The sequence below is a fragment of the Manacus vitellinus genome, unplaced genomic scaffold, assembly GCF_001715985.3.
Source record: "Manacus vitellinus isolate BGI_N305 unplaced genomic scaffold, ASM171598v3 scaffold_23_pilon, whole genome shotgun sequence".
NCBI lineage: Eukaryota > Metazoa > Chordata > Aves > Passeriformes > Pipridae > Manacus > Manacus vitellinus.
Window position 1 is genome coordinate 9390153 of NW_021939718.1, and position 11223 is coordinate 9401375.

Consider the following 11223-nt stretch of genomic DNA (forward strand, 5'->3'; position numbering starts at 1 on the left):
ATTACAACAATTACTGATTCCTACACCATTACACACTGGAGGGCATTCCAGTTATCTTGATATATACTGCTCCTGGTAAATAAACTGGGAAGAGCTTGACATCAATTAGTCTTAAATCTGTAAGTGTTTTCACAGTTGCTTAGAGAGTGTGTTTTTCATGAGCTTTTACTTCCAAAATGGAAATCCTACAAGATTATTCCTCCAGTGTTGGAACATACCTCATGTTTAAAGCTGGAGAGAACTCTGGCATTTCCAAGATCAGCACTGGACAAGTAACACAAGATCTCCTGGATCTTCCTTCATGACAATCCTTTCTTCTTTGTCTGTTCAAGCTGCAATCCCAAATCTAACCTTAAGATTTCTTTTCTGCACACACAGGGCATGGTCTGTGGTCAGCCTTGTCCTGAGGGTCGTTATGGGAAGAACTGTTCTCAGGAGTGCCAGTGCCACAATGGAGGGACCTGTGACTCAGCCACAGGCCAGTGCCACTGCAGCCCAGGTTACACAGGGGAAAGGTAAGGAAAACTCATTTTTGCCAGGCTGCTGAACCTGAAAGAGGCTCTGCTACAACAGGGAGAGTTAAGAACCTGGTAGAAAGAAGAGTGAAAGTATCTGTGATGGGATTAAAAGAGTTGATTTTGGTTATGAAATGTTTGCCACGTCTCTCAGCTGATGCTGGGTTGCAAGTTGAACATTTCTATGTGAAAGAGCCCTTCTGTGAAGGAACTGCTTGTTTTCAGTATTTTCCTGCTATGGCCTGTGCTCTGGCAGTTCCCGTGGGTCTGCACTGGAGTGGGTTGCAGAATGGTGCAGTTTGGGCTGTGGTGAAGGGGTGAGGAGGGAATCTCGTGGTTTTGTGCAGATGTCTGGCAGTCATAGCAAGAAGGGAGGCTCATTCAATTACTCTTCAAAATGAGCAAGCTGGAGAGTTGTCTCCTGAAATATTTAAATCAAATGAAATGAAACATTTATTTTCTGATTATTAAAAATCAGCTTTGGTAGATGGGAAAGAATATATTGAGACATCATTTTTGAAGGCAGTGGAAAGGGATGAAAGAACTGCTTTCTTGCATGTGTTTGAAACAGTACACAACTCAATTTTCTGAAGTCAGCAGCAGCTTGATCACTGGAGTTAGTCCAGAGGATCTATGACAACAATTGTGGGTATTATAACCATATGCATTTCCCACACAAGTGTTCACAGGACATGGTTAGTGCTGTGCTAGACATAAGGGAAAAAACCTCACCTCATGAAGAAGAGAAAGAGTTAGTCCAGAATCATTTGCATGCCAAAATTATATTTGTGTGTGTGAAAATACAGTGCAGAAGGTGGTAAAAGCATTTAAACACAGACAAGGCCACAGGGCAATCAAAGGAATATCCATATGCGTTTCTATTCACTGCACTACCCTGGAGTTTCTAAAAGTAATACATTTTTACTATTGTAATTGTAATCTGATTATCATCTGAAATGCCTTACTGTCTGCAGCATTTTGATCACTTTTGCATATCTGAACTCCCTCTTTTCCTGCCAAACAGGCTGTATTTGCAGTTCTCTTGTTTTCCAAGATACTCCAAGGGCAGGAATGGGTCAGTAGCAAGGTTGTAGACCAGGTTCTTATTTCATGTCAGTGAACTGGCAAGGGAGGGAACTGTTACAAGAAATGTGCGAGCAATGGCTGAGGTAGCACATACATACCAGCAGCGAGAAGATGGTTTTTAAAGTGCTAAGCTATTCTCCACTTCTGTTTGTGACTCCAGCAGTGTTTGTCTGAGATTTTGGTGTGGTGGTGACTCCTGGAAGTTGATTATATATCAAGAAAAAGAGGACTTATAGAGCATGTAACAGTTTCTATGTGATCTGAGTTAAGACAAAGGAATCTAGTTTAAACTACCTTTATAAATCTTCTGCCTAAGACTTTTTGATTGATACCTGTCCTCACCACAAAACGGGAAAAGGGTCTTTCAGAAGCTGATGAAGATGCAGTTAAATAAAAAAAATATATATTGCAAGGTTAAATTTCATCTAATTTGGCTGGGATTCCTGATTGTCATTTGAAAAAAATTCTTTCACAGCTTTATTTGTTGAACTTCATTAGGAAATACTGAAACAGGGTTATTAGCTCTATTATTACACTATACTTGAGAAGAAAAAGAGATTTTATTGCTGACTTCAGTCAGGACAGAGTTACGAATGCCGTGAAAATTCTGGCTATCCGTATCAGACTGAGACGAATACTGCAGAAGCATGAAATAAACATGTATGCCCCTTCTACTTCAGTCAGAGGGCTCTGCTAAGTTCTGTTACATTTTACAGTGCCTTGTATCATGGTCTTTGAAATTCTCATGTAATAAACCACCGATCATATGAAAAACTAAACCAAAAAAAAAAAAGCCAAGTGTATAAGAAAAATAGAAAAAGAACACCAAGGAAATTCTTTTACAAGACTGGGGAAATGAGCAAGTTATAACCTGATAAAACCATTAATACTGTGCTGTATTATCAGGTAATATTTTTGTACAGTCTGTAACTTGACAAAACTTAAAGGTACATAAATTGCAGAAGATGATACCACCTCTTAAGTTCACGGCACATCTAAGGACGTTAATGTCGGCATGTTCTGGCCCTAAAGCTTTGGGATTTAATTGTTTTGTCTTTTTATTTATGTCAGCATAATTCAGACTCTATAGGGTGCTTATACTGAAAAAAGTGGGCATTTTCCTTGACACATAAGCTATGAAATGTCATCCTTGGCTCTGAGGCATGAACCTGTTGAGTTGAGAGGTCTGCTCTCATAAATACAGTGAAATATTTTAAATGCACTGAGTGGTGGAACCTTTAGTAATGCTGTAGTAGTACTGACATTTACAACAATTCAGCTGTAAAATACAGAGAAGATAAACCTGAAAACATCAAACTCATAAGACATCTCTGAATGAAATTGCTATCCAGAAATTGTTACTTAATGAGTTGCAAGTTTCAGAAACAGGGTACTGAACATTTTCTTGTAGTGAGGACTACAAGGCTGGACAGCTAAAGATAAGACTGATCTTTAGGTTAAATAATGTCATTCATATGAAAGACATGAAAGAATTAAGTCTGTTAACTAAATTGTCTATCTTCTTAAATCTCTATGAATGAAAAAGTTCCTTCACACTTCAGGTCTGACTTAAGAGGGTTTGGTTTTGTTCTGGTTCCTGAATGTGGAGTGCAGTGGTCTGTGTATGAATGTTATGTCCTGTGTTGCAGAGAAGGGAGGCCTTTCCCAAAGGAATTTGCAGAGCCAATGTTTTTGAGTCTGTCTAGCTTAGCACCAAAGGCAACCAGAGATGGGCCCTTTTAAATATGAAGTTATATAAAGTATTTGACCCATATAAGAGATTCCTTATAAACCATATTTCCCTTAAACCTCCAAAAGCTGTAGTTCATGGGAAACAAAACAAATTTTTGTTGTTTTTTTTTTTTCCCCTCCCACAGATGCCAAGATGAGTGTCCAGTGGGGACTTACGGAGTGCATTGCGCAGAGACCTGCAAGTGTGTGAATGGCGGGAACTGTTACCATATTAGTGGTGCCTGTCTCTGTGAACCAGGATACACTGGAGAGCACTGTGAAACAAGGCTTTGCCCTGAGGGAATTTATGGTCTCAAGTGTGATAAAAAGTGTCCTTGCCACATGCCCAATACCTGGAGGTAGGCTTTACACCCTTTAGCCTGCTGTCTTTTTCTACATAGAACATAGAAATCCTAATATAATCTGAAAATTAAAATTTCCTGAGTTTTCTAGTACTTTCATGCAAATTGAAGACTAAGCTAAAGACTTGTAATAGTATTTGGTATTCTCTCACCACATCAAAAAAAGAAAATATCAACCCAGAAGAGCTTCTGAATTTTAGTCTTTGCATGTATATTTGATCATAATATTCACGGCATTATTTGGTCTCTGAGCCATAAAATAAATATTAAGACAAAGTGTGACCTTTTTCTATATTTACCACCTCCATGAATGTATAGTGTTCTGAGTTGGGCTTGAGAAGCCTGGGCATTTCCCTCTCTCTCTCTCTCTCTCTCTCTCTCTCTCTCTCTCTCTCTCTCTGTATAAGAATTGCTGTAGGTGACTGTTTTAATACAAAGTTTCAGAGACTTACCAATTGTAAATCTGCATTTCAAAAATTCATTTATTGTCATTTTAGTGACTTTTCTACTAAGCAGGTAAAATCTGTCCTTGGAAATCGAATGAAAATAATTTCCCAATTAACTTACCTTTTGCTATTTCTCCTTATTTGGGCAGTAATGAGTCCTATTTTTTTGTGTTTCTTGTGTCTTTGTGGATTTCATAGTGTTTGAGCATAGTGTTATGAAAATGTAAAAAGCTTGGAGACAAAGTTTCAGCTGTGAGGGAGGAATGTCAGATGTCAGTTGAGGGGACCCAACATATTTATAGAACAATTCTGGACAGCTTTTTCTTGTTACAAAACAGTACTTCTGGTTAAATCCTATGGTCATTGTGCATTTGCTTACACTTCATTGTATTACTATTTAACAGTACCTTAGAGAAGGTTTGTGATCATAATCTAAATTTTTGCTGTTGAAAGTAACTGTGAAAGGAATTTACATAAACTATTGAGTGTCACATAGAATGTTGCTGTACATGGATATAAGATGCATTTTTCCTCACAGATAAAATAAAAAACTTTAGTCAGAAGTTAGCAGAGATGTTAAATCACTCAGGCACATACATGGAAACAGCTACTCAGGCCTCTGTGAAAAATTACTTTGTGGATTGTCAGAGTTGATCAACACACCTTTTGTTGACAAACTATGTGTCAACAAACTGAATTCCTTTCCCTTTCCATTCATATGCTTTTACAGTTTTGTACTTGTGCTCTGTTTTTCCCATTTAGGTGAAATATCTAAAAAAAAAATACAGAGCTGTTTTGATGTAAAATCAAGCAATAATTATTTGGGCAACGTGTTCAAGAATAAATGGCTCCCTAGTGCTGACCCATCTAGCTTTCAAATTATGCCAGTAGACCAAATGCTACTGTATTATGAGTTATGGTTAAGCTGCTTTCCTGAAAATTTGTCTGCAGACTGTTGTGGCAGCCTTGTTTGACAGGAATGCATTGCACTGTATAGCATTTCTAGTGTTACAGGGATTACTTCTGATTCATGTTCAACACAGCTGTTCGTTCATTTATACCACTGGAAGGCAGTTTGTGGTCGAATCAGATCACAAATGTTCACAAGTAAACTGCAGCATATGTCTGGTCTTTTTTTGAAATTTTTCCCCCCTGTGTGGCAAATCCAAAGCCACTTAACAGCCCTGAAGGTGCACAAGAGCATAGTGATGTCTGAGAAAAACAAATATTTTCATTACTTCACAAGTGTATTTTACATATGTAAGTTCCTTCCCCTAGGTCAGGAAGTGACTAAAACCATCAAATAATAGGAATAAAAGGGCACCTAGGTAATGGTATAGAAGCCAGAGCTCCCTGGGGGCACTTGAGGCTTTTCAGATTCTTTTTAGAAGCCAGTTGTATCTGGTTGTCTTCATCTCTCAGTCAGGGAGGAGACAACTCTTTAATCACATCAGGGAATATTCTCAACTCTTTCTTGCCTACCACAAGTACTACTTGGTCTGGCTGCAGCCAAAGGATCTTCATAGCACTAATCCATTTAGCAGCAATGTAGTAACCAGTAATCCCAAGGCACAAAAAAGGGATAGAATTACTCCTGCAAATACCCTTTGTGTGTCTGTAGGTCTATGATTCTGTTCTAAGGGCCTTGAATAAAGGTTTTTTCATCTGGGTCTGATCACTAGTTTAGATATCCTCAAAGAGGAGCTGTTATTAAAGTCTTAGAGCTGTTATTAATATTCATAGATATGGAAATGAATTAAGGATTAATTAAAAAAGTATGCTTAGCTCTAAAAAATATTGCTGTAAAATATGTGGATGTAAGTTCCAGCATGTATGTGTCTAGCCATCTTCTTCATATGCTTGTTCATGTACAGATACAAAAACATTATAGTACATCGTAGTTCAAAATCGTATACATTTTTTATTACTGTTTTATGACTGAAAAAAATTGCATCAAAGCAGCTTTGCCAGTAATTCGTAATTTGCATTTTGGGTTGCCTAGGCTTATAGGGATTTTGCTGCTGCAATTGGTTGGTGGCAGCTCCTGGGTATGGAAGGCAAACCCATCCTTCCTCTTAGTTATATCATCAGCCTTCGTTAAACACTTTGTAAAGCATTAAAAATAGCTATACTTGAGAGATTTTAATCTGATTGAGGGGCCCAGAGGACAGAAACAGATGACCCTCTTGTGCAAGGAGATTTTTCACAAATACTCTTCACTATTGCATGTTTTGAAAGGACTGGAGCCTGTCTGTATGTCAACATTTTCACTTTGTTTTGTACAGGAATGCTCTTCTAGCATAAACCACTTTTAGGCTGGCTTTTGTCATGCCTTCACTCAAGCAAAACCTAAGGATCATTCAGGAAGTGTAAAAAAGGCAGAGTGTAGCAGCATATTTGTCTAGAATGTTTACAAAGGATATTGGTTACACCTGTGATACAGCATTTGCCCTGGTTTTAGATTGATCTCCAAGTAAATTTGAGATATGCCTGTTTTTTTTGTTTTGTGTTTTTTCTTGTAAGCTCTTTCTGGTAATCTCCCACCACTGCTTCACACCTGCAGAGTGGGGTCATTCTGTATCACCAGCTAAACAGGCACAGTTTAGCCTGTAATTAGGATTTATTCATGACATGAGCACTAATGGGGTTTATTGGTCTCATACTTTTCTGACATACATATGTAGAGTTGATTGCATTTTTATAGTGTGATACATGCTTAGTTCATGTAGTTTGGTTGTGTTCTTAAAGTAAAGATTAGGGCATTTCAATTTTGCATTTTTCCAATGGACTTGTATTTACAGGTACAAGAGCTTTTGGAAATTTTATATTGCATAAGGTACTGAAGAATTTGGTGAATATTGTAATAGTGAAACACCTATATAAATGATATGAAAATCACTAAGTTCATTTGAGTCCTTCAAATATATAATATCAACTACCCACAAGTATTTTTTTTGTCTCTGTACAGAGTAGGGTTGCATTTCCAGAAGATGTGAACGAAAGACCAGGAATAAAAGTGGATATACTGGCAACATCTCTTTATTTCCCTATCTTAATATTTAAATCTTATTGCCAATTAAGCTAACTGCACAAGAACCCATCAAAAAGCTTCAGAAGTGGTTCAGTTTCCTACATCTAATTACAAATTAGGGAGTACTAATTTCAGTGTCAATCAATACATGTGCAAGTAGGCCTTGGTAACACTCAGTAGGGGGCTCAGAATATCAATGCCTCTGCTTCATACTCAGTGCTTCCACATGTGTGTGGTCTCTCCATCCCCTGAGAGGAAAATAACCCAACAACAAACACCACTTCCATCTCAGAATATTATATGATTCTGTGAACACTGGGCTTTATGTCTTAAAATGACAATAATGCTAAAGTAATGTTATAAATATAGTCTAATTCATGTCCTGGTGACTATTCAGTTGTGGATTGAAAATTTTTTTCATTTTCCCTGCTCTATATTCTTCCACTGATAAGAAACATGGAAATTGGGGGCCCACAGAAAGTTAGGAATAGGAGATGTTAGATTATCTTGCTACAACTTCTGTGTCTTCAACAGTTCAGCATGTATTTTATATATGAATAGTTCCATTTCAACTTATTTCATGGCAGGTATGCTTATAACTGAACAAATAATCAGGACTGTTGAGTATGAACAGCATGAGTTTTGAACCATTTCTTCATTTGTCATTTATCTGAAAGGACCTTTCGTCTCAATTTAATGTAAAGCAGCTTAATACTGTCAAAGGTATTTTAATATCTCCAGGACCTCCAAGTTTTTATGGTGTCATGGAGTATGAAGTAATATATAGAAAGCAGAATGCATGATGACATTCCAACCTTTATAATTCATGCTTTCCTTGATTAGCGATGTTGTCAGCTGGTTGTTTTCAGCAATATTAAACTCTTATTTTTACAAGAGCAATCCTCAAATCCAAGAGCAATTGCAGCTAATATTGTTATTCTGCAACTTTTTCAAAGACTGTTCTTGCTATGTTGTAGCACTTAAAAGTGCAGTAGGTATGTCTTCAAACTTGCAAATGGTCAGAAAAATACTCAGTTTCAAATGCACTTCCATACACAAGGAGTCAGCAAGTCTTGCAAAATCAGGCTCTTGTCATGGATCATTTAATTTGTCTGGAGGAAGGCACTTCTTTTTTTTTTTTTTTCCAGCATACTTAAAGAAACTTCAATCAGTAGCAGACAAATATCTTGAAACAATCTTCCCATTGTAAATATAATGGATTTGAATAAGGCATTTCCTTTGGTGAGAGTTAAGCAAATGCTTTTTCTGCCAGAGCGCTACAGAGCACCCCATTGTGCCCACTCTTCCAGCATATATATCTTTGCACAGCTGATGATGTCCATTTGTTATGAGGCAACAGCTGCCTGACTGGCCCTTCAATGAAACTGCTGTTCCAGGTAGAGACAGCTGGTCTGCCACCAGGTATGGCCAAGAGAGGGGAGACACTCTCCAAAAGGTCATTGCTCTGATAGTATAGCTGACTTCTGCCCAGTTGTCCTCTTCCAACCTACAGTTTAAAGAAAAGAGCATTCTTGCTGCTCATGGGGTGCTGAGTTACTATTTTGTGTTGGATGTGCTGCTTTTCCGAGTGTCATATTTCTCAGACAATACACTGCTGAGTTTGTGCAGTGTTATGAAAATGATCTTGATAGTGTGGAAACCTAATAAATTGTTTGGAATTTAATGGTTTCATCACCTTAATATTCATAACTGTGGATATCTGCTTTATGGTAAAAACTGTGTTTCAGAGAGGTTTCTTTTCAAATAGATGTAGAAAAAAGATATGTCTTACTTTCTTCCCATGTCCTCCCAATGTCTGTATGTTCCTTCCCATGTCTGTATGTTGTATGATATTTCTTAATTGTCATGCATTTATATATAAATACACAGAACCTTTCCTTGTGATTTGTGAGGTAAACCTCTGTGCAGAGCATGGCAAGATCCTTTATGCAACTTCCCTATAACAGCGTTTTGTCCTCTGGAAAGAAAACAATATTTATGTCACGGTTAGTCCCAAACTATTTAACCTCTCATCTCACCCTGGCAGCTGTCACCCCATGTCTGGGGAATGCTCCTGCAAGCCTGGCTGGTCTGGGCTCTACTGCAATGAGACATGTTCCCCGGGATTCTACGGTGAGTCGTGTCAGCAGATCTGCAGCTGCCAAAATGGTGCTGACTGCGACAGTGTGACTGGGAAATGCACCTGTGCCCCTGGATTTAAGGTAAATGTCTCACTTTCACTCCCCATTTTCAACTCCACTGCCTTTGGTTAAGTGACAAATTCTTCAAGAAGCCAGTGTGTCCTTTCTCCACCACAGTAAAACAGAAGTAAGGATATTTAGGTACTACTGTATGTGTTGTAAGACCTTGAAAAGGCAAAATTTCGGATTGATTTTGAGTACTGAAATGAAGTCATTTTTAGAAAGTGATGTTAGTTGTTTTATAGGATGTTGATAAGAGGGTGTGGTGTTGAGGTGTAAATAAGGAGAGGAATGATAGTTTCAGTCATTATCTTGTAGCACCAATTCCTCATGCTCCATCCACAGAAACTCTGGACAAAAACATTGGTTTTTATAGTTCAGCACAGATTATTCTTCAGCTTTTATGCACATTTGCTGTTACCTGTGCCTTGGATGCTATTCTAACATAGAAAACATTTTACAGTAATAACTGAAACCTTCAGCCAGATTAGTTCTTAAAAACTAATTATTTTCCATTAAACTGCTATCTTACTGTGTTTTGGTTTCATAAAGAAATGAAACTTCTTTATCACTGTCCATTGATCTAACCAAGTAATGTTACCTATAGGACTGAGCTCTCACAACAAATCATAGAAAAATAATGCTTACTTAAAAAGGCTTGAAAAGCATGAAGGGCTCCCTGCCCCTTAAATTCAGGATAACTTGGTGACAGCTTCGGACATGCTTGGGTTGTATGTTTTCTGGCTTTTGTAGCACTTCTATCAGTCTAGATCCTTTATTAGTTGTATGGTCTGAGCCCCCTCAAATAGTTTTTAGACTCTTATTTTTTTAATAATTCAGGGTGCTTCTTGTGGTAGTCCTTGTCTTCCGGGAACATATGGAGTAAACTGTTCATCCATGTGCAACTGCAAAAATGAAGCCATCTGCTCACCAGTAGATGGTTCTTGTGCCTGCAAAGCAGGTAAGTGTCTCCTCAGATTAATCTTCCTTTTCTATAATCATAACATTAAATTGAATTTTTGAAGTAGAGAAGAGGAAACTTGATAAAAAGCAGACCACCCTGAAGGCCTAAGCACTAGATACTTTATGCTTCTGCTGCTCTGGGAGGGAAAACCAAGGAAAACATCTTCTGAGAGAAGCACTGTGGTCTGCTAGAACGACTATGAAGGGGCCATTTATCTGATGTCAGCCTTCCTAACCAAAGTCATATGGAATCATAGAATCATAGAATGACTTGGGTTGGAAGGGACCTGAAAGAGTACATCTCTCGTTCACTTCTGCTGTGAGGAAGAATTTAAAGTCCAGTGTCTCTCAGCTGTGATATTGGATTGCTGAGAAGAGAGGGCAGGCTTTTGAATGCACCGAAGCAAATCCCATGCCCAGTAAACGTTTTAGACCCCTCCTGTCTAAAAATGTTTTTCTAAAAACAGATGAAGTTTGAGAGTGGAGAAGTGTGAGAGTTACCTGGACAAATAGCCACTAAATTTGTCAGGGACTAACACTATTAAATCTGTCGTGCAGCAAATGTAGAGCATCTACTCTTGCCACAGACAGTGGAGCTAATTTAACCCTAATTTAATTTAAAGCAGCTACTGCAAAACAGGTCATGAGGAGAAAAAACATTCCTTTAGAGATGTAATCCTGTTTCTTGTGCATCATGCAGTTTTAGTCACAGTATGGTGAAAAAGGACAGCAAAAGTGAAATTAAACTAAACCTTGATACTTGTCATGTAAACAAAAGAAATTTATAAATCTTGGAAAGACGTTTGAGAGAAAGTGTCTCAGTTTTCTAGCTGGTATAGTGTAACATTTTTTCCTGAAGTGACCCCTAAATTTGAAGTTATCAATGAA

At 37.9% G+C, this 11223-nt stretch overlaps 1 protein-coding gene across 1 annotated transcript in view; it reads left to right on the forward strand.

The window, feature by feature from the left end:
• Positions 1 to 11223, forward strand: part of MEGF10 (multiple EGF like domains 10) — a 68794-nt gene that overhangs the window by 22575 nt on the left and 34996 nt on the right. Inside the window, exons 7-10 of the mRNA XM_008925121.3 lie at positions 379 to 515; positions 3479 to 3691; positions 9219 to 9393; positions 10213 to 10333. Coding sequence (XP_008923369.2) covers positions 379 to 515; positions 3479 to 3691; positions 9219 to 9393; positions 10213 to 10333 — 646 coding nt within the window. The remainder of the gene's footprint in view (positions 1 to 378; positions 516 to 3478; positions 3692 to 9218; positions 9394 to 10212; positions 10334 to 11223) is intronic.